This window comes from Carassius carassius, chromosome 31 (genome assembly GCF_963082965.1).
Source record: "Carassius carassius chromosome 31, fCarCar2.1, whole genome shotgun sequence".
Taxonomy (NCBI): Eukaryota; Metazoa; Chordata; class Actinopteri; order Cypriniformes; family Cyprinidae; genus Carassius; species Carassius carassius.
Window position 1 is genome coordinate 27,533,147 of NC_081785.1, and position 24,640 is coordinate 27,557,786.

Here is a 24,640-nt window from a genome sequence, read left to right on the forward strand (position 1 = left end):
TACTCAATCTCTTACCTTCATAGCCTTCATTACGGAGCCCTGCACAGAACATGCAGGAAAAAATAGTAGGCTAAATCGTGAGCACGATTTACTAATTCGTTACCTCAATGTACTAAAACTTGCTCAAGATTACTATTGCATTCCCTCGATTTACTATTTCGCTCACTCTATTTATAAATTGTGCGCACGATTTACTAATTCGTTCCTTCGATTTGCTAAATCGTGAGCATGATTTAGCAAATTGACTGAATGAAATAGTAAATTGAGGGAACACAATAGTAGCCTAATCTTGTGCACGTTTTAGTACATTGAGGGAAAGAATTAGTAAATCGTGCGCACAATTTATTTTTTCTTGCATGTCATGTGTGGGGTTCTGTACTCCATAACACATTTTTTAAATCTTATAAAAATTAAGCATTTATTAATTCTCAATGTTTGTACAGTAAAATGTACATTATTAAAGGTTCACTTCCTAATTCATGAAGACAACATGAAGAAATGTGGCAAAAAAAAACAACTTTTTTTTTTAAAGATGAAAATGAAATTACCGTTATAACAATGACCTGGCAGCCAGGACCACTCATTGGCTGCAGCTGCCATTTCAACAAGCCTATTTTTGTCACGTCTTTTGATTTATTATTAAATAGTACAACAAATTTCAAAATGTCGATTTTAACATTTAGATGGGCATGCTGGTCAATATGGATGCACATCCCTCAGGATATAAATTAATAGCCATCAAGTATCAGGTATATCATGCATCCTATAAAACACAGTGACATTTTAACTTTTATTAATTCACAGGATATGCTCCTCAGGCACCGCATGTCAAGGTTTGTTAAGGGAGGACCCATATGCAGAATTAACAGGGGGAACAGTTTATTGACAAGCGTGAAACACAGATGATGCAGTAAGACAGTCCACAATAGGGCAGCGCACACGACAGGAGAACAGGCTGGTCAGAAGGGGGTGGCTCCTGACTCTGTGGCAAAAGGAGACCTGGTAGCAACTCAAGTAGGACGGGCCTGACCCAGTTGAAGGAAACCCTTGTAACGCCACAATGTCTGTCAGGTCAGAAGAACCAGCAACCAGGGAGGACTCAGGAAACAGGGCAGGAACCAACACAGACACAAAACAAAAAACAACAGGAGAGACAAGAATTTGACAAAAGTAAACTTCCAAACCAATGCCTAGGGAGAAAAGAAAACTAAAAGGAAAAAACTAAAATACTAGAAATAACTGGAATTAATTGAACAAAAAGGATAATAATTGGAAGAGCTAGGAATAAATAACTAGAACTACAAACCGAAATAAAGAAAACAGCAACCTTGCTGAAAACTAGAAAGAAAATAAAAGGTGGGAAAAACCCCAAAAGGTTAAAGAACAATAACACTAAACTACAAAGACTAGAACTAGACTACACATGGGAACAAATGAAAACTAGAAAGTAAGAGGGAACCAAATAAGATGCAAAATACTGATTAAAGAATTCTAACAAGACTAACTATCCAAGCTAGAGACTGTACACAAGGCACACACAAAACTAACCAGCAAAGACCAGAGGGAAATGAGCACAATATAAAGGGCGCAGAGCACACAAGGATTAGGTGAACAATTAGACAAACAAAGGACTAAACAAGGGGACGTGGTGATTAGAAACTAGGAGGCAGGACAAGGGGAGCATATGGCCAACATAAACAAAGACACAACCATGTGCTCAGGCACAAAATGAACAGAGACACATTAAACAAAGATAGGACAGACAAGACTGTCAGGGCAGGTCAATATGGCTGCCCACTGCTCCGTGTGTGTGTGTGTGTCCACTACTGTGTGTGTGTGTACTTGTATGTGATACATGTAGAGCACTCACTCACTCACTCACTCAAATTCTTGATATCGACTATTGCATTTTCACCAGGCAAGAGCTTAGCCATAGTATAAATAGTAATTATATTTGAAAATGTATAAATGGAAATCCAATGGAGCCAGTTTGACTGGGCCAGATGCAGCTTATACAATTAATAATAGTAGTTATCAATAATTTACAGGTGCTATGCTTAAGTTTGTCAGAAGAGGAGATGCTCGATCATCACTCCCAGTTGATCCACATCCAGCCTCAGCCAGTACTAGCACAGACCCAGTATGTTGTGGAATCTTTCTGAACTTTAACAAAGTTACAAAGCCGATTTATGTTTGAAAAGCCAACTCAAGAATCTTGTTTGTACTCCCATTCAGGGAGGTGGCCCGGTGGCTAGAGCCACTGCCCCGTCGACTTGATTGCACAGATACCATTTAAACTGAACTGAGCTGGATGATGACATCACTGAATTCAATGAAGGACCACCTTTAACTGAAAATTGAGTGTTTACAATTGTCATTTTGCATTATTGACACACTATTTTCCTATTCAATACTTTAAAGTTGCTTTGCCACAATCTATATTGTTAAAAGTGCTATAGAAATAAAGGTGACTTGACTATATAAGATTTGTTTTCTGTATGTCACAATTAGAAGTAGGCTGACATTATTATTAGTATTAGTAAAGTATTAGTAAAACCTAGGGTCTATTTCCTCTGCCATGTCACTTTGTAAACTTCTACTGAAGGCAGTCATTTGCAGCATACAATATACAATAGGAGCACAAAAGAACAACATAGGAAAGATCTAATGAAAACACAACACAAAAACACAGGAAAAAAAATTATATTGTGAAATATTATTAAGATGTTAAATATTTTTTTTCTATTTTAATATACTACACTAAAATCTATATTCTATTGTTAATAAAATATAAGTTTATGAGATTTGTAAATTATTCCATACCTTTTTTGCTCACAATTTGTACAGTGTCCCAACTTTTTTGAAATCGGGTCTGTATGTTGTAATAACATTTTGCAAGATTATATATATATATTTTTTGATCAAATAAACGCAGCCTTGATGAGAATAAGAGACTTCTTTAAAAAAACATTACAAGACTTTACTGATCCCAAACTTTTGACCGGTAGTGTATATAGCTATATAATAATAATAATAATTAACTATTAATAAATGAATAATAAATCAACTATTTACATTTGTACTTTGGTTTCGTAATGGCAAAGCCATGTGACTTTTAAAGCAGGACTGACAAATCTGGGTATGGTTGTAAATATCCGCGTAAAGTTCTGAGGAATTAGGGAACAAAAACATGTAGAAGAATATTTTTAAAAACCAAGGAAACAACAACAATAATAACAATAATAATGATAATACACTGAAGTTTTACTAAAATATGCACCTGGAACAGTCAGGATGACAATGCAGCCATTCTGTGTTCCTCTGTTCACTTCTCAGATTTTGTTTGTTGAGGTTGGCTGATCCAAATGAGCTTTCTTTCATCGGTGTAGGGCACCAAAGAAGAAGCCTCATTAGATAGAAGAAGCAGGTAACAACAGAGAAAGTTCATCAACGCTGGATTTGTGACAGCATCCACTGCATGATCTCACATGTGGGCTGGTCTACAGAAACATAAAGGACCACAGTGAGAGGAACTCCACACTGAAACAGGTGCATCACACGTGAACTGTTGAAACATTCCTCTCAAATCAGTCAGAGAAAGAGTCAGAAAGAAGGACTTTAAACAAGGGGTCACGCTGAGGTACAGTATTTGAAATGCAGATATTATCTTGTTGGCTTTCATTAAATGAAAGTACATTTGCTTGCAGTAGACTGTGGAGGAAAAAGTGCTTTTATTTGTCATAGTTTTGACATACTTGACTGAATATTAGAATTATGTCAAGTCACATTTATTTCTATTGCGATTTATACAATACAGACTATTTCAAAGCAGGAATAAACAGCAAAATAACTTGTAATAATGTTATAAAATAATCAGTTATGAAATGTACTCAACTGCAGCTCTACAGACGGCAAAACACCATTATTCGGCTCAGTTTGGTTTCATTCGTTAATGTCAGTGCAGTTAAATCTATTATATTACTGGATCGTTTTTTAATGCTTAAATACTGTTGGATTTAAATTGTGCATGGTTGTCTTAAGAAAATAAACCATTTATTTTCCATGTATTATTACTTTAATGATGCGTTCAGACTTTTAAATGTGCACAAATACAGGTTTGGTAGTGTGCACAGTTAAGCTGCTGAAACAAGACACACATTTTCAAGCAGGACATAAACGCCTTTCATTTTTTGAAAAATGTCTGTGGTATCATTATCTTATCTGCTATCTATACAGAAGCAGCCTTGATGCAGAAATATTTGCATAGCTTCCTTCTTACACACGTATTTAGCCAATATTTTAGCATAATTTTACAAATATTACTGTTTACAGAAATAAAATATTAATAGTGCAAACTAATTGTAATGTTTTCAGACACTTTGGACATTGCACGCCATTAATTGAAAATGTATTAAACTTTACATAAAAATTTGGTTAGCTGAACTATAGTGATTTATAAGACATGTTAAAACTTAATTTTATAATTACTTCTGTTGTATTTGAAATATGATTCAAATGGTAACTAAATTATATGAAACTGAATTGCATTGTACTAGTCAACAACACATCAAAAGAAGAGTACTTCTTAAAAGCAGGACAAAAAATTATTATTTAATTTGACATTAAAAGTGCTTTAAAAATAAAATAAAAATGAAACAAGGTTGTGAAAGTGCGCTATCTTTAAGTACTGCTTAGTGTCCTCTTATTTCATTAATATTAGATTATTTGCAAGTACAGTTTTTTTCACAAGGGATGAGCTTCTGTTTGATGTGTTTGAGAAACGAGTATGTGGTTGTTCTGATGCAAAATAGCTCAATTTTTAGATCTTTAGATTTTTATTCTATCCATCTCTCTCTTTTCAAGGTCAGCCATACAGTTATGTCTGATATCCAATATAACTACTCTTATAGTAATTATGATGATGATGATGGTGTGGAACCTTGTAACCTGACATGGTTCAACGAACAGCAAGTGACCATCCCAACCTTCATCTACTCTCTGATTTGCGCACTCGGCCTGGTGGGCAACGTTCTGGTCCTCCTAACGTACTCCTTCTACAAGAAAGCAAAAACCATGACCGATATCTATCTGGTTAACGTGGCACTGGCTGATCTGCTCTTCGTCATCGCCCTTCCACTGATCATCTACAACGAACAGCACGACTGGAGCATGGGCCAGTGGGCATGTAAGTTTCTGAGAGCAGCCTACAGCATCAACGTGTACAGCAGCACGCTCCTGTTGGCCTGCATCAGCGGCGACCGCTACATCGCCATCGTCCAAGCCAGACGATCGGTTCGAATTCGATCGCAAGCTCAGGTGTACAGCCGTCTCATCTGCTCGGTCATATGGCTGCTCGCTTTCATCTTGTCTCTGCCTACTTTTATATATCATCAGGAGGTAAACAAGGAATGCATCACTAACTTCGAGGAGCATCGCACCGCCAGACTCATGAAGATCCTGATTCCGAGCATGCAGATGGTCCTCGGGTTCTTGGTGCCATTGATGGTCATGATATTCTGCTACTCGTGCACCATGGTGACTTTACTCAAAGCTCATAACTTCCAGAAGCACAAGGCGATCCGCGTGGTCCTGGCCGTGGTCTTCGTGTTCGTCCTCTGCCATCTGCCTTACAATGTGGCGCTTCTTGTCTACACCAGTAAACTGTTCAATGAGAGAGTCTGTGAGGAAGAACAGAAGACTCTGATGACTTTGTCCATCAGCAGGAGTGTGGCCTACCTTCACTGTTGCTTGAATCCCATTCTGTATGCCTTCATCGGGGTTAAATTTAGGAGCCACTTTTGTCAGATCTTCCGAGACTTGCGGTGCCTGGGGAAACGGTACATTTCGGGACGCTCCTCTCAGCAGACCTCTGAGCTGTACATATCAGCGAACAAAGCCGTTGTTGTACAGAACCACGAGAACCCGTCATCATTTACAATGTGACAGAACTTTTGAGTGGTTGTGCTCAAGGAAGCAGTGAGCTGTAGATTGTTTGCTTGGTTCTTGGTTTGTGTTTCAGTTTCGGACACAAACTTTTGGTAAACGTTTTGGCTTCAGAATACGGTTTCATTAATGCATTAACTGACATGAACTAACAATGAACAACACATTTATTACAGTATTTATGAATTACATGTCATCTCAGGTTGTTAGTTAATGTTAAGTAATGTAGTTAGCTAATGTTAATAACTGTAAATTTATTATAGTGTTACCACTTGTTTTGTAAATATTTTTGTTTACTTAATACTGTCCTATTCAAATTCTTTTTTACAGTAACTTTACTGTGGGCCGCCTACTACAACCAATACCTGTTTTGCAAGGCAAATGCAAATATCAGGGAAATTCATATCAGCCTTGACAACAATTATGGTGTTAAACCATATGAGTGTTAAGGTAAAGGTAATTTTTCTTGTAAAAGGCTCAGTATAATGCATTTAATAAATATTAAAAACAACATTAACAATAAAGCCAAAGCATTTAAACATTAACCATGTAAAACCTACTGTATCATATTTGATACACAAATTTCAGTGCCTCTAAATAAATGATCAACATGATCAAAACTTTGCTATACAAAATCTACTACATGCCTTCTGTCACCTGATTATTAGCTTAGACTATTTTAGCAAGTCTATTGTGTTGCTTTCTATTATACAAACATCCACCTTGACCTTGTGCTTCACTATTTATTTTAATTTTTTGAAGTGTTTTATCAAGTAAACGTAAGAATTGAAGAACTTTTTATGTTTGTGATATTTCTAGATGTGCACTTGCAACTTATGTTTACTTGATTATAATTTTTATTTTAGAAAAATCATGTAAATGTGAGTCTCAAATATGATAATCAGGCTTTTGAGGAACTTTTATTTGTCATATTATTAGAGATATAGAGTGATGACTGATATTGATATAATTTTATGTAAGTACTTGCTGTACTGTTATTAAAAATAAATATATAAAGTCTGTCCACTGCTTTGGGTGTGTGTGTGTGTGTGTGCACTTGAATGGGTGAAATGCCAAGAACAAATTTTGGCTACATGCCACTTTACTTTAAATATCTTTATATATTAAATATGTTTATTTTTCTGCATATAATTTTGCTCAGTTTGGGCTTTCTTGATTATAAGTGCCACATTCTCACTATTTAATACTATATAAATGTCTTATGTATTAAATGTGATACTCAACAAAAACACACATGAATACATTTATATTCCACAAAATAGTTACACAGTTGAATAATTATAAAGGCATATATATGACTATTACCTCACATGTCAGGCTTTACTGGGTCAACATACAACCTTTTAATATTAAGAAACCTTTAAATATAATTGCCTGAGTTGTCGAGTGAACAATAAAGCTCCACTGTGTACTCGTGATGGTGGAGATGTTCATGAAGTGATTAAACAGTGCCATATTATGTAGGACTGTAGTGCTAGATTTGACTTCTGGAGAGTTAGACAGGGACTTTTGGCCCTATGGTTGGAAAGGATGCCTTCTATCTAAGTATATCTTTGCAAACTGTGGACAATGACACACTTCTGTGCATGTACATACACAGATTACTGAAGTAGTGGGATGATTATCTAAATCTAACGAAATGGGTCAGACAGAGAGCAATGCACTTCTACACAATGGTTAAACAGAAATGCAGAAATGAAACCATTTATAAATAAAATATCACGACTCCACCTAGAGTAACATCATATCCACAAAAGTAGGAAACATTACAGGAGGGACTGGTCACCCTACGTGAAAGAGGCTTTTCAACCACTGCAGCAGAATATATGGTTGTCTTATCAGGAGTTATTTCTATTTGATTGATGCCTATCTTAGTTCCTTGTACTACATCTGTGAACAACACATTGAGTTTGCATACAGATGCAATATGGCATCATGAAATGCCCAAATTTACATTTACAAATTCACCAAACAGTTGTATGCACAGTTTTTAGGTCTTTTTTTTATTTTTCTGTTTTGATGTATTTTAAAAAGTAATGTATTATTGTGACGCAAAGCAAAATTTTCAGCACATGATCTTTTGGAAATCATTCAAATATGCTGATCTGCGAAAGTCTGTTTCACATTTACTTTATTGATATAGCACATTTAAAACAGCCACAAGACTGGCCAAAGTGCTTCACAGTAAGAAACATCATCATAAAATGTAGTAATACGAAACATGCAAACAGAAAATTAAAACACAGATAGGAAATACAAAAGGCAAGAATATAATCCTAATAGGCCAATGCAAACAAATGGGTTTTTAAAAGAGACTTAAAAATAGACAGACTAAGGGTCGTTCTGATCTCCACTGGCAAGTCATTAAAGACAAGGCCCAATTACTGAGAAGGCACAGTCACCTCCACGCTTGAGTCTGGTCTGTGACATCACTACCGGCATGACTACAGTATTAAAGAGCATCGGGAAAGCATGTTATCCTCGTTATCGTCTTCAAGGACTGTTTTGTTTGATGCAGGTGCATTGCAGTAAAAAGGCTGTTCTTTTTCTACCATGGCCATGGGATACATGGGGTAAAATTCTCAAAGATCTCCAGATTGCATCATTGGAACACTGTTTTTTTGTTAGCTTTACTTTGCTGTGGATAAATTTTGAAACAAGACAGAATGATGCAAGCTTTTCAGAGAGACGGAAAGTAAAGGATAATGCAGTGCTGAGTCTGACTAGAGCGGATCCAACAGTGATGTCGAAATATAAAAGTGCTTTTACCAGTATTGCATTGTCTGTTCCAGACGGTTTGATATACTGAGTATTTATACATTTTTAACCCAAATGACCCATGTTGTTTTCAGTGTACATCACAGCAGCATCCATCTGTTTTTTTTATAAGCAAAACTGTTAGCCAATCACAGCATTGGGCGTTTACTTGTGAGTCTTGAATGTGCCCGGCCTATAAAAACAGACCGTTCTGCAGAGAGGCTCAAAAACAGGAAAATAGAAAATAGCCAGTTACTGCTAAATTATGATGCATTTTTGATCACACTAACTTTATAAGTGTACCTCAAAAAACATTATAAAATGATTTAGAAAATGCCATTCATGACCCCTTTAAGATTAACCGGTCACATTTTTTCTTGGGTTTTCAGCCTTTCACCTTCAATAGTTTCAATGGTCCTGTGGCGTTTTGAATGCATTTGTAAATGTATAAATATTCCATATAGTTTCTCAACTCGTATGAAGTTAACAAACTTATATAAAAACAGTCTCAGTTCAGGACACCTCATGTGTCCAATTAAAAAGGGGATGAATTGAAAGAACTTTCTTGACCTTTTAAGCACTTTTAATGTTGCCTATGATACATTCTTCAGCAAGATTAATTATGACAGTTTATTATGTTTTTACTCAGAGAGCAAAGTGAAAGGAGTAAATAACACACATTTATGGTAAAGAATGTTTTAGAACATATTTTTGAGTACAGTTGTCCAGAAAAACTTTGCAACATGTCTCATGTTAGAGTTACAGCGGTCTTACAGCAACACTTAGGACTTGAGTCATCTATGTAAAGCAAGCTTTCTTGTTCTGATTATGAATAAACTAATTATAAGTAAAGCATTTCTTTACGCTTGCGATACATGGAACTTGCATGAAACACAGAATCAGTAATAAAAGTGGGGAGAAAAGGGCATATGTAGAAAAAAAACATTTCTCTCCAGGAAACAAGCAGGTATCGAGTTTGAGGTTTGGGAGCAGTGAGAGCATGTAACATGGCATTGATAACCATAGAGCAATCTTTAAATCCTGAAGTGCACAATGAATTAAAATATTCACATGCCATTTCAATGTATTTCTGGTTGAATGTTAGTTTACGTGCATCATCAAATTCATCCCATACGTCTTGTGGGGTTTTCTTGTGCAGAATCTTTGTGGCTATGCCAAAATTTCCAGGCTGAATAATACTGACCTACAAAAACAGAAAAATAAAATAATGCACTATGTTTAAAGCAATGTCCTACTTGTAATTAATAATAATAATAATAATATTAAAAGTCCAACAAAAGAGTCCTATTATATGACAACGTGAGTTTCCCTTTAAAAGAACACATCAGGCCTTACCTTAACCCCGAAACTGGCCATCTCTACTCTCAAGCAGTCTGCAAATGCTTCCAGTCCCCGTTTGGACATACTGTATGCTCCCATGTTCAGACAGTTGAAGAAAGATAAGATACTCGACACATATAACATACGACCTAAGAATGAATGATGAAAATAAAAGTAGTAGTAAGTAACACTCTCAGGAAGAAAAAAATGCAACCACTTTCACTTGTGCAGGTTAGGTGAGTACTACTACCTTAAAAGGTATATTTTACATAAAGTCTACATCTCAGTATAAATGGCAAATATCAGTGGTGAACTATTGGTAAGGAAGATATATTGGCCAATATTTGGCATTTTTAATTGATCTACATCACTCAGTAAGCTTTTCTGTTTTGCCAATAAGCCCATAAGTGTGGGAAACAGCAGAGCGCAGATGAGAGCATAATCTCTGAATCATTGATTTCAAGAGCTTAAGTCGCCTGCATACTCCTCAGAATTGCCAAAATGGTGCTACGCTGATTTGGAGAGGCACAGAGGAGAGGAATTGTTGTAATTATTGTCATTATTGTTGTTTTCTTCGTGTACAAAAAGTATTCTCGTCGCTTCACAACATTACAGTTGAATCACTGATGGCAGATGGACTATTACGATGATGCTTCTTTTCTGGACCATGACACTGTTACTTACTTTGTAGTCTATGGGACAGTCACAAGCCTACCCTGTTTTCATCCAAAATATCTTAAATTGTGTTCCAAAAACAAACAAAGCTTTCACGGGTTTGTTCTTGCGGGGGAGTTAATAATAGGATTCCAGAATGAATTTATTTTACAGATTTACAACCCGAATTCCGGAAAAGTTGGGACGTTTTTTAAATTTTAATAAAATGAAAACTAAAAGACTTTCAAATCACATGAGCCAATATTTTATTCACAATAGAACATAGATAACATAGCAAATGTTTAAACTGAGAAAGTTTACAATTTTATGCACAAAATGAGCTCATTTCAATTTTGATTTCTGCTACAGGTCTCAAAATAGTTGGGACAGGGCATGTTTACCATGGTGTAGCATCTCCTTTTCTTTTCAAAACAGTTTGAAGACGTCTGGGCATTGAGGCTATGAGTTGCTGGAGTTTTGCTGTTGGAATTTGGTCCCATTCTTGCCTTATATAGATTTCTAGCTGCTGAAGAGTTCGTGGTCGTCTTTGACGTATTTTTCGTTTAATGATGCGCCAAATGTTCTCTATAGGTGAAAGATCTGGACTGCAGGCAGGCCAGGTTAGCACCCGGACTCTTCTACGACGAAGCCATGCTGTTGTTATAGCTGCAGTATGTGGTTTTGCATTGTCCTGCTGAAATAAACAAGGCCTTCCCTGAAATAGACGTTGTTTGGAAGGAAGCATATGTTGCTCTAAAACCTTTATATACCTTTCAGCATTCACAGAGCCTTCCAAAACATGCAAGCTGCCCATACCGTATGCACTTATGCACCCCCATACCATCAGAGATGCTGGCTTTTGAACTGAACGCTGATAACATGCTGGAAGGTCTCCCTCCTCTTTAGCCCGGAGGACACGGCGTCCGTGATTTCCAACAAGAATGTCAAATTTGGACTCGTCTGACCATAAAACACTATTCCACTTTGAAATAGTCCATTTTAAATGAGCCTTGGCCCACAGGACACGACGGCGCTTCTGGACCATGTTCACATATGGCTTCCTTTTTGCATGATAGAGCTTTAGTTGGCATCTGCTGATGGCACGGCGGATTGTGTTTACCGACAGTGGTTTCTGAAAGTATTCCTGGGCCCATTTAGTAATGTCATTGACACAATCATGCCGATGAGTGATGCAGTGTCGTCTGAGAGCCCGAAGACCACGGGCATCCAATAAAGGTCTCCGGCCTTGTCCCTTACGCACAGAGATTTCTCCAGTTTCTCTGAATCTTTTGATGATGTTATGCACTGTAGATGATGAGATTTGCAAAGCCTTTGCAATTTGACGTTGAGGAACATTGTTTTTAAAGTTTTCCACAATTTTTTTACGCAGTCTTTCACAGATTGGAGAGCCTCTGCCCATCTTTACTTCTGAGAGACTCTGCTTCTCTAAGACAAAGCTTTCATAGCTAATCATGTTACAGACCTGATATCAATTAACTTAATTAATCACTAGATGTTCTCCCAGCTGAATCTTTTCAAAACTGCTTGCTTTTTTAGCCATTTGTTGCCCCCGTGCCAACTTTTTTGAGACCTGTAGCAGGCATTAAATTTTAAATTAGCTAATTAAGTGGATAAAAGTGTAAAATTTCTCAGTTTAAACATTTGCTACGTTATCTATGTTCTATTGTGAATAAAATATTGGCTCATGTGATTTGAAATTCCTTTAGTTTTCATTTTATTAAAATTTAAAAAACGTCCCAACTTTTCCGGAATTCGGGTTGTATTACATTTAAATTATTTTTCCATCCAGATTAATTCAAGAATTCATTATTTCTAATTTAGTAAACATGTAAAATAAATCGGTTTCATTGTAGCAATTGTTGTGCATGTTATTTAAATTAAATAATGTAATATCATATAAATCAGCTTTATAAAGTCATCAGTCATCAGTAATTCAAATCCTTCTTCCACGACAGCTACACACCGCAGATTAACACATTTGCATAATGCCTGACTACTGTATGTTCCTCTTCAGGAACTCGAGCTGCGTCGAAAACGCTTTGGGGAACGCGTTTAGTGTGAGCGACTCTGAATACCATATCTAATCTGTCTTATAGAAGAGCGTGACGTCATGGGCGGGGTGACGTAAGCGACCAGGAAGCTATAAAGGCACGAGCCGCGCAGCTGGCTTCAGCTTCGCGTATTTCAGCAAGCGCTCTGTGTGTGCATGTCATTCTGTCTTGTCAGTCTTATTTATTGTTGTTTGTCACTATTAGCTCCTCAAAGAGTAAGCAATAGTCAAAGAGCAAAGCTAAGACGAGACATCTGAAGGCGAATCCAGATTGCATTTCAGATTGTGTGTTCATCATGAGGAATACACGGTCTGTGCGCGGTCTGCCTGGGATCGAGGCACGCTGTTTCGGCTCTTGAGGGAGTGTGGACGCTTCGATCCCAGAGGATTCTCTCGAGGGGGAGTCTTCGCCAGCGTTTCTCGCGGTGTCGGTCGCGCTTTCGCCGAGGCAGAGCAGCGCCTGCACTCTCTGGGTTCGCAGATAAGATCTGCTGGAGGGTATGGAGACGGGCGCGTCCCTAGCTCCTACCTCACCCGCCAGATCTCCGGGTTCGGAAGCCCGAGTGTTGCGGTCCTTCCCCCTAGGTGACGGCCGCGAGGCACCGCCTTTTTTTCTCCGAGGAGATTGAAACGGAGGGGGTCGATGAGCTTGCAGTTGCACAAACATAAGCTGCATAAACATCAGTTGCACAGACAAACAGTTACACAAGCATCAGTTTCACAAGCATATTATGCCTAACTGTATAACGAGCAGCATTAATGGGGAGTGCAGCTCACGCAGTCAGTTCTCAGGAAAAAATAAGGGGGCTGACTGTGCTTCTCGCATATCTAATGATGGAGCGAAAACGGCTCTGCCTATCTCCACCCGTATTCCCTAGATTGAGAGTTCATTCTCGAGGTTCGGAAGCACGCGCAGCGGTTCCTTCCCCCTCTGTGAACTCGCAGCTGCAGCTACTTATCTCCGAGGAGATTAATATTGTTTGTGTGACTAAGCGGCTCGCATGTTGCCGAGGCAACACGTGTATTACATCATTTTCAGTTTTGATTTGAATCTTACCAAAACCAGACTGTCTTTACTCGTCTGATTGGTTAACTGCATTAATTCTGAGGAATTAAATTCAGTATCTATCTGACTATGAGAAGTTAGATATGAATTATAGCAACAAGCCAGGTTAAGAAGTCCTGACACGTCTCGGTCACGACTGTAGAGGGCAGCCCCTACTTGGGTAGAGCGGCATACACCGCATTAAATGGTACCCGTCTCGCCTCAGCGCCCTCTGGGGGCCAGTCTGCCAACCCTGCCAGAGTTCCAGGGTGCAGCGGCCTCCAGCGAGCAATGTTCTCAGTATTTTTCGCCCGCATGCGTAGCGAAGCTGAGATGCTCGCCGCCCCTTCGAGGCCTCTTACAAGAGACTGATTCTCTTAGTAGATTATTTAGCAGCGTGGAAACTACTGCCAAATGTATCTCAATGGGTCCTGCATACAGTAGATAAAGGCTACCGTATTCAGTTCGGCTCTGCACCGCCGAGGTTCAACGGGGTCATTCAGACGATAGTCGGCCCCAGGCGGGGTCTGGTTATGGAACAGGAAGTGAAAACCCTATTAGAGAAGGAGGCCATCGAGGTGGTCCCTCTTCAAGACAGGGAGTCCGGGTTCTACAGCCGGTATTTCATAGTTCCAAAGAAGGATGGGGGGTTGCGTCCGATTATAGACTTGAGGGTCTTAAATCGTTCAGTTATGAGATTGAAGTTCAAAATGCTCAAGATCAAGCATGTTTAAGCTCAGATCAGGTCCGAGTACTGGTTTGTCACAATAGATCTCAAAGATGCATACTTCCACATATCCATCTTTCCACAACACATGAAGTTTCTGAGATTCGCTTTCGGGGGCGAAGCCTACCAATATCGAGTACTTCCCTTCGGCCTTGCACTCTCACCCCACACGTTCACAAAATGTGTAGACACGGCTCTGGTTCCCCTGCGCATGCTGTTTATCCGCATTCTCAACTATATCGATGATTGGTTGATTTTAGCTCAGTCAGAGCAGGTTGAGGCTCGGCATCGAGATGTCGTTCTCGCACATATGGGGGAGCTGGGTTTGAGACTGAACGCCAAGAAGAGTGTACTTTCTCCGGTTCAGAGAACCACCCATCTAGGCATAGTGTGTTTGTCCCCTGCTCGTATCGAGTCGATCCTCATCTCAGTTGAGAGAGTCAGAGAAGGCCAGCCACTCACTGTCAAACAATTTCAAAGATTGTTGGGTCTGATGGCAGCTGCATGATACCTCTTGGCCTGCTGTACATGAGACCCCTACAGTGGTGGCTCAAGACCAAGGAATTTTCCCCGAGGGGCAATCCACTTTGCACTATCAAGGTCACGCGGTGCTGCCTCAGTGCCGTAGACATGTGGAAGAAACCTTGGTTCTTGAATCGGGGCCCGGTGCTGGGAGCTCCATGTCGCTGTGTAATACTAGCAACGGATGCATCCCTCACTGGCTGGGGTGCAGTCATGAGTGGCCACCCTGCCTGTGGTCTGTGGAGCAGTCGCCATCTGACATGGCATATAAATTGTCTAGAAATGCTAGCAGTTTATCGTGCACTGAAGCACTTCCTCCCAGACCTAAGGGGTCACCATGTGTTGGTGCGCACCAACAACACATCGGTGGTCTCTTACATCAACCACCAGGGAGGTCTGCGTTCGGGCCCCTTGTACAAGCTGGCGCACCAGATCCTTGTTGTGGTCCCAGAGCAAACTCCTCTCATTAAGAGCAGTATATATTCCTGGGAAACTAAATAAGGGAGCAGACATACTGTCGAGGCAGGGGCCGAGGCCCGGGGAATGGAGGCTTCACTCCCGAGGTTGTGAAGCAGATATGGAGAGTTTTTGGCAGGGCTCAAGTAGACCATTTTGTGACTCAAGAGACATCTCAATGTCCCCTTTGGTTCTCTCTAGTTCATCCAGCTCCTCTGGGACTGGACACTATGGTACAGACCTGGCCGAGGCTTCATCTGTGCGCCTTTCCCCCTATTGCTCTGCTCCCGGGAGTTCTGGCGAGAGTACGCTGGGACGGGGTCCATCTGTTATTAGTAGCCCTGTTCTGGCCGGGCCGAGTATGGTTCGCAGACCTGGTCTCGCTCCTCGACGGCTCTCCATGGGAGATACCGATCAGGACAGACCTGCTCTCACAGGCGCAGGGCACGATAATTCACCCTCGCCCGGAGTTGTGGAAGCTGTGGGTGTGGCCCCTGAGGGGGCACAACTATTAGCAGCTGGTCTCTCAACCGAGGTTGTTGAGACCCTCCTCCAATCCAGAGCTCCCTCAACGAGGAAACTGTACGCCCTGAGGTGGAAACTCTTAACCTCATGGTGCAGAGACCGCAAGCTAAACCCAGCAAACTGCCCAGTTGGTACAGTTCTGGAGTTTCTACAGGACAGGCTCTCTGCAGGGTTGACCCACTCCACGCTGAAGGTTTACGTGGCGGCCATTGCGGCCTACCACGCCCTTCTCGATGGCCAGTCTTTGGGAAGACACCCCTTAGTTACACATTTCCTCTACGGTGCGCTGAGGCTGAGACATCCAGTACGGTCCCGTTTCCCCCCCCTGGGACTTGGGTGTGGGGTTAGAGGCTCTTTGCAAATCTCCATTCAAACCGATTCAAGATATCTCAGACAGACATCTGACTCCTAAAACCGCCTTTCTGTTGACCATTACCTCTCTGAGTAGGAGATTTACAGGCCCTCTCAGTGGCCCCTACCTATCTTGATTTTGCACCTGGCATGACCAAAGTGTTCATATACCCTCGAGCGGGATATGTTCCTAAGGTGCCCTCTATCACACCACAACCTGTAGTGCTGCAGGCCTTCTGTCCTCCTCCCTTTCGGGAGCCTGACCAAGAGAAGCTAAATTGTGTGTGTCCAGCTCGAGTGCTGGATGCATACGTCCACAGAGCTGCCCTGTGGAGAAAAATGGACCAATTGCTTGTATGCTGCGGTCCCCCCAAGAGGGGTTTGTTGAGACTATCAACGCCACTTTGAGTCCTCTGGTCGTCCCCCGCTGTCGGGAGCCAAGGCTCACTCTACACGGGGTATGGGGGCCTCCAAGGTTTTTCTAGCAGGTGTGTCCATGCTGGACTTCTGCAATGCTGTGGGGTGGTCCACGCCTTCTGCTTTTGCAAGATTCTATGGCTTAGACATGCCAGTCACTCCAGGCACTTCAGTCCTCTCGTCCTAAGCTGTGCTCTTCGGATACACACTAGGCAGGGGTTTGGTAGTCTGGCAGCGTTGGTACTCGTTCCCCAAAGCGTTTTCGACGCAGCTCGAGTTCCTGAAGAGGAACGTCTCTAGGTTACATAAGTAACCCTAGTTCCTCAAGGGAACACGACACTGCGCCTCGAGGCCATACCTCCGGCACCCCTGCCGGCGCGTGCTGGTACTCGAAGCTGAAGCCAGCTGCGTGGCTCGTGCATTTATAGCTTCCTGGTCGCTTACGTCACCCCGTCTGTGATGTCACGCTCTTCTATAAGACAGATTAGACATGATATTCAGAGTCGCTCACGCTAAACGCGTACCCCAAAGCGTTTTCGACGCAGCTTCTCGTTCCCTCAAGGAACTAGGGTTACATACGTAACCAAGAGACGTTCTACATTGGCCAGCCATGAACAACTTGACAAACCCTCCATCACTGTAGTTTGTTTTTGTGGTAAACATGTCCAAAGACGCTGTGTACTATACTGTGAAAATACATTTCTTTTAATTTAGACTTCTGAAAGAGGAGGCTGCAAAGAATCAGTGGTTAAAATTCAGAGCACAACAACCCTTGTCCTTTTTTGTCTTACTCACAAAAAAAAAAATCTTTTTTGTGTTACTGACGACTGTTCTCCAATCTCACGGAGTTCAACGTGGAATTCATAAAATCCTTGCTCTATAAATAACAGTTATTTACATGCTAAATATTAGATATTTTCTATCGAGCTTTCAAAATACACAATTAAGGCAATGGTCAAATCGTTTCCATCAAATGCTGTGCACGGTGGACCAATCACAACAGATTGGGCCATCTGACCAATCAGAGCAGAGTAGGCTCAAGGAAAGGAGGGGTTTAGAGAGACTGAACCTTAGAACTCCTTCCAACAAATCATGAGAAAATTAGATTAAATGCATATTTTGAGAAAACAAAAGCATTTGTTGACCTTGCATCCATGTAAACCTATTGTAGGAGACTTCCTAAACAATATTAGGAACCTTAGAAATGGGATAATTGGGGCGCTTTAAATCAACGATGACTTTAGTGCATTATACACAAGTTAGAATATAGGGCACCAATGACCTTTGGATGCTCTAATGAGTGACAAGAATGGGATGGTTACTCTGATGGCACCAAAGAGGTTAACATCAGCCATGTTATGGAAGTCCTTGGCAGTGCTCCACTCGGTCTCTCCCCAGTCACTGATTCCAGCATTATTCACCACAGCGTAGAGACCTGAAAAATGTACAACAATATATGTACAGAACAAGACGGGTTTCATTCTTGAAATAAGAAATTCTATTAATAAGACACTCTGAAGTGTTTAAGTTACCCTTCTCTGGCAAATTTGCTTGCACAAAATTCTTGGCCAAGCAGACATCTTCATCTTTGGTCACATCCAGCTTGAGCACCTTTACACGGTCAGAGCCTTCTTCAACCAGACTCTGAGCCCCAGGACCTTCAGGATATAAACATCCAGCAAACACAGTGAAGCCCATGTGGTCCAGTTTCTTTGCAAGGTGACGTCCAAATCCACTATCACAACCTGTAATCAACACCGCCCAGCCAAATCCATCCGACAAGCCATTTTCTGTGTGGAATACCGTTTTAGCCCAGAGCATGAAGCAGATGACCAGACCAAAATATGTGTAAATATGTTCGCTCAAAATGTTGTAGGAAATGAGCAGGATAGTCATGCTGAAAAACACTGGCTTCATTGTGAATTATGAGTTCTCAACAATCCATGAGCTCAGGTTGAGGAACCTTTAATTAAGGAAACAGAAAAATAACTACATGAAAAATTACAACTGAAAGTAGCATCAAATACAAGTGGATTAAGTGACCTCACAACTATTAGCAGTTACGTAATAAGATATCATACAGATAAACATGCAGAATTGATACAGCATTATTTTATCTTGTGGTACCAGCTGAGATGGAAACACACGCACAAACGAAAAAAAGATGAGTAAGATCACACTCTACTGTAACTAGGTCATGCTCAAAGACAGACTGATCAAGTGATTAAGAGCTGCGATCGGATTTACTGTAAACTACAGGCAGTAATTTAAGGTTATCAGCAGATATACAGACACAGATGTTCCAGTTTGAGGTTTAATAAACATGCTCCATGGTTTAATCACAAGAGAAGATACAGGAGATTTGCTTTAATTCTTTTAAGGAAGAATGACAAGCTTTCACGTCACATATATAAAGACAAAAATAAAGATGCATTTTACTGTAAACCTCTAAAATGCTTGCCCAATTTACATTTAAAAGACAAAATGTCTCTTAATTTACTCCATTATTTCAAAAACTCTCAAAAAACTTCATAGGGAACCACTAGTTTGAAAATTTTAATTCTGTTCTGGACATTGGAACCAAAAACTGATTAAAAATCTAAATTCTATTGTAATTTATACATTCTCATGTCAGCCTGGTTATCATTAGCTTACGTTGCATGTAAAATTGCAGCTTGGACATCTCTCGGATCATCTTGTTCATTGGAAGAAAGTCATTTTATTTTGGAAAAACATGAGGGTGAGAAAATGGGAAAGCTATTCTTTTTAAATACAGAGTATGCCTATTAGTCTACAATGCAAATTTTGAAGTAGAAACAGTAGAGACAGAGAGAGACAAATATGTGGTTTTAGACCCAAACTTTGACAGCAGAGAGACCAGTTCAGAAAAAAAAACTTTTTAAAAACGATACTGTGAACATGCTATTTCTATATCGCTCTTCAGGTCACTTACTCACCCCCCTTTTTAGCTTTGCTGTTTCACTGTCTCTGTGCATCATTTACAAGCTTAAACTAAACAAATGAGATTCAGATTGCTTTACTGTAGGCCTCTGAAAGAAGTCTTTAACAAACGATTACTTTCAGCTGAACACCTTGTTTCCTCTTCTCTTCTCTTGAGTGCAAACTAAAATTCAACACTAGCAGGCCCTAGAGAGCCAGCCTTCTGGAGTCGGTCCATTCTAAACTGATTCTTTTGATCAGAGTGTTGAAAATGATTCAGTGTTGTTAGATCAGACCGTTAACCACTGAACCACTCTTTCACACTGCTCGAATGATTAACTGATTCATTCATGTCGTCAGTCAGATGTTCCCATTTTATTTTCCCTGTTATTATGTTTTATATAGCAAAAACACTGATTTATGGTTATTTTAATTTCATGATCACAAACACTTTACAAAGCTGACAGACTAATTTGTCTACAGAAGGCTACTAAGTCACTAGGGAAAATGAACAATTGACAAGGGTTTATTTATTATATTGACATTGTGATTAAAGAGTAAAACTGTAGGCTGCTTTCTCACTTTTGATGAACTTTAAAAGCAAACATGGCGATCCATCATAGATTAATAAGTGACGGCAAACAACACGCATGTTTGTTTAGAATTGAAATATCATCTGCTATACCAAGATAACTTTTTCATGGGCAAGCTTGAAAATCAAGTATTTGGTTATTATAGGAAACAAATTGAGATTATTTAGGGCTGCTAAATCTCAGACATTTGACAAGAGACACATTCACAGTCTCTGTTTTGGCTGCCTAAACAAATGTCATGCCAGATTATTAGCAAAGTTATCATCAGCTTTTTCCTGCATATAGGCCCAGTTGTTATCCATTGCATGTCGGCATGATTTTCTGTTGAACACAAACATTTCTCAGATGAATAATGATTGTAATACATTAGAATCTTTTTCATAATGATCTCATGTTTTAGCTGGTTCTACTCAACAACTGAAAATGTAAACAATTTAAATTAAACACTGTTGTCATAATGTTAATGACCATAAATAGATTTAAAAAAGATTTATGACTGCTAATACATAAATTAACCCTTTCATGCATGAATTATGATAACCTCAGTCAGGATTTTTTTCCTATGTGTTTTTATTGCTCTTAGGGCATGAAAAACAAGAATTGATTTTTATTTTATTTTTTTTTACAAATTTTTCAAAGAGATCTTCAGATGTCCACTTGAGTGGACAGCATGCGGTTGGTTTAAACTGAAGATATACTGTATTAAATATAAGACAATAATCAAACAGATAAAGTATGTGAATTTAACAAACTAATCAATGCAATTATATAAAATAATGTGAAAACTATAAAATATATGCAAAAAATATAAATGCAAAATATTGCAATGGCTTCATACAACTTCATACAAGTTGCACTTCGCGTATCTATGATATCAGAACATGAGGACGTGATTCCATCAGAATTTTCTACAGCCTGTCAAGGTACAACTGTGGAAACCACTCAGATGCTCCCTCCAGTGCACCAGAGTATGGAGATTTACCCTTATTAGCTGATAATTCTGATTATGTTCAAGATGGACATGCACATTTCTATCATAGCCCTCCTCTGAGAAAACCTAGCGATACGTTTTTTCAATCTCATCTGAAATGATCAGTGTTGGGGGTAACGCATTACAAGGAACATGCATTACCCATCCAGATTACTTTTTTGATGTTACAAGCATACTTGTAACCTCAGAATTAGGGAGATATTAAAAAGGACCGGGGGGGGGGGGTTGTGTGTCGTCATATATTTCATTTCAGACGTCTGCTTCTAGGGGCCGTTCACATATCGCATCTTTTTCGCGCTCAAGGTCGTTATTTCAACCGTAGGTGCGCGGCCGCGGTGAGCACGCTCATAATGGAAGCAACGTGGTGCGCTACTTTTTCCAGGTGGGTTTTTCCTTCTCATCTCCAGAAATATATCTAGTAGTAGAGCTAATGCGAGCCGAGGTGAGGCTAGAAATCAATTAATCCTTTGCTGATACTTCTTTGTCGTCATCATGGAGAGCGCAGTTTGGTTGCATAGCAACGACAGACGCCATGGGAGCGCAAGCGTTTGGTCTAAAACGGCGCCCAGTGACGGATGGTGTAGCAATATTGTTGTCCGGGTGGAAATCGGGAGAAATTCGGGAGAAAGGTCGGTCCGGGAGATTTTCGGGAGGGGCTTTGAAATTCGGGAGTCTCCCGGAAAATTAGGGAGGGTTGGCATGTATGGTTACAAGTAAAGTAATGTGTTACAAGTAACATGCATTACCTAATCAGATTACTTTTTGATCTAACAAGTAATTAACTACAAGTAATGTGCATTACCTAATCAGATTACTTTTTGATGTAACGAGTAAAGAAACGCATTACAAGTAACATGCATTACGTAATCAGATTACTTTTTGATGTTATGAGTAAAAAAACGCATTACAATAACGCACATTACATAATCAGATTACTTTTTGATGTTATGAGAAAGGAAACGCATTACAAGTAACATGCATTATGTAATCAGATTACTTTTTGATGTTATGAGTAAAGAAACGCATTAAAAGTAACATGCATTACGTAATCAGATTACTTTTTGATGTTATTAGTAAAAAAACGCATTACAATAACGTGCATTATAAAATCAGATTACTTTTTGATCTAACAAGTAAAGTAATGCATTACAAGTGTCATACATTATGTAATCACATGACTTTTTTCGATGTCAATGAAAATTACATTCTAATAATACAAAAACATTTATTTACAGTAGAAAAAGTCAATGCATATTAAGTTTTTAAGTTTTAAATTTCAAAAACAATATTCACATTATAATTATGAATTGTAGCTGAAATATAGCCATTGCATGCATGACGTCCACTACAGTGGACATGTGATTAATCAGAGTTTTCTCTCAATCTAAAATCAAAACTTGGAAAATTTTACTGTGATATGACTCATTAGATATTGCTTTATGCTGCAATATTTTTTTTTACCTACAAGAGTCTCCTAGGATAGAAGGAATGGGTGGATATTCTGGAGCAACTTGGCATGTCTGACTGACCCTTGGCCATCTTGGTTTGGAGGGGGAAAAAATCAAAACACAAAGGCTTGCCACTTGGTTGCAGTTTATAGGATGATGCACCAGGGTCCAATGAAGAGATTGATGTGCAACTTTGCCATAAAAACCCGTGCAAATTCAAGAAAATGCTTTTTTAATAGCTGTCCACTGTAGTGACCACTATGCGTGAAAGGGTTAAATGTAATGTTAGTAAGTATATTAGATTACATAGTATCCTGTATGGTATTGGATTGTAAATATATTAGATTTAAGTATATTAGATTATATATATCCATGTATGTTTGTGCAATTTTGCTATATCTCAGTGATTGGTGTGTTGATCTAAACTGTGCCAAGGCTAAAAAAAAGTTTGGGAAGCACTGCTTTAATCAGTAGTGCTGTGTCATATTTCCATATAACAGAAATATTTTCAACATCACTAAGCATAAAATAAGTTGAAGCTTTGCTTATTGATGTGTATTAATGATATGGAGTCTAAGTGCTGGAAACAGTATGTCAAAATAGCTTGAAATGTTGTTCAGTGTGACAGCAGTGTCCCGAGGCATTGCATGCTATTGGAAGCTCCATCAAAAACTACTTTAAACAGCACTTTTACAGTTGTATTATAATTGTAATGAATGTAGTTTTTGTCAACATTTATTAATCTAGACTCGGACATAATGGATTATTTGTACTTTTAATATTGATTTTCTCATTTAATGAATTAAATTATTGAAACTATGAGATGATTATCAATCACAGCATCTAAAATATAAACATTCTCTAATATTAGAATCACAAATATTAACCCAAAATGTTAACTGCAATTTTGTACACAATGCAATGCATCCCTCCCCAAACTTACTTTTGGCTCTTGTGGTGAATATCCAGGTAAAATTTAATTCACAAACTCCAAGCCTTTGATTTTCATGGGATGGAGAAGTCTTCTTCAGCTGTACATTGGTAGAGAACCCTTCATTTATTCAACCTAACCAAACACTATGACGTCATGATGCTCGTGATTGCAGTGGGAAATGCCACACTGGATGCATGAATTTGGATAAAAAGGATAAAGAACCTCATTTTAAGCATCTGACAAAAGACTACAAAATTAAAAAACTGATTTCATGTTTTCCTTGTGGATTAATGAACTGGAACAAGATGGTGGCAGCAGCAGGGAGCCATGAGAAAACAGATGAGTCATTCATTCACTCAAATGTATTCTGATCAAAAACATTCAAATGCAAAGTAGCCACACGATAATAGCATAACATAATACTTTTAAAGTATTATTATTTTATATTATTTTAGAGTAAAATTATACAATTATATAAAACAATTATTCTGTACTATTTGTAATTTAGTGATATGAGCTGACTGTCATGAGAGAGATGTGTAATAGTCATATGATATGTACTTTTTTTTTTTTATGAGGTCACAGTCCCATGGTCAGTGTTGTGGTTACTGAGATGCTCGTTTGGGCAGATGATATCTTGATAGTTGGAGTAACATGACAGAATCTGAATAGACTGTTGTTCTAGAGCAGGGTTGTCAAACTCAATTCCTGGATTTTCAATGGAAGTGGAGTTGATGGAATTTGTCTTGCCCTTGTGGAAACAAAGAATAGGATGATAGGAAAACAGTCAGGGAAACAGAATTTACCCCACTTTGAGACTTCTCCTGTTGACCAGGAAAGAACAGAATTGTACTTGATGACCCAGGTTTACTCACTATAATGCAAGCTGTTGACTTTTCCAGAG

The 24,640-nt window shown here is 39.2% G+C and overlaps 2 protein-coding genes across 4 annotated transcripts; one reads left to right on the forward strand and one right to left on the reverse strand.

The window, feature by feature from the left end:
• The first annotated feature begins 4,869 nt into the window (after positions 1–4,869).
• On the forward strand, positions 4,870–6,139 carry LOC132112141 (C-C chemokine receptor type 6-like). Its single transcript, XM_059519724.1, has one exon. The coding sequence runs from the start codon at positions 4,879–4,881 to the stop codon at positions 5,941–5,943; it is 1,065 nt and encodes a 354-aa protein (XP_059375707.1). The 5' UTR covers positions 4,870–4,878; the 3' UTR covers positions 5,944–6,139.
• Positions 6,140–9,337: 3,198 nt separating this feature from the next.
• Positions 9,338–23,888, reverse strand: LOC132111827 (retinol dehydrogenase 7-like). 3 transcript variants are annotated; one of them, XM_059519446.1, is made up of 6 exons: positions 19,788–20,062; positions 19,486–19,525; positions 18,363–18,793; positions 18,113–18,265; positions 10,078–10,211; positions 9,338–9,925 (listed from the first exon to the last, which is right to left on the reverse strand). In XM_059519446.1, exons 3-6 carry the CDS (start codon positions 18,745–18,747, stop codon positions 9,563–9,565), a joined length of 1,035 nt encoding a protein of 344 aa, XP_059375429.1. In that variant the 5' UTR covers positions 18,748–18,793; positions 19,486–19,525; positions 19,788–20,062; the 3' UTR covers positions 9,338–9,562. The 3 variants fall into 3 exon arrangements, with proteins under 3 accessions (XP_059375429.1, XP_059375430.1, XP_059375431.1); XM_059519447.1 differs by lacking the exons at positions 19,486–19,525; positions 19,788–20,062 and adding an exon at positions 23,746–23,888; XM_059519448.1 differs by lacking the exon at positions 19,486–19,525.
• Between the last annotated feature and the right edge of the window lie 752 nt (positions 23,889–24,640).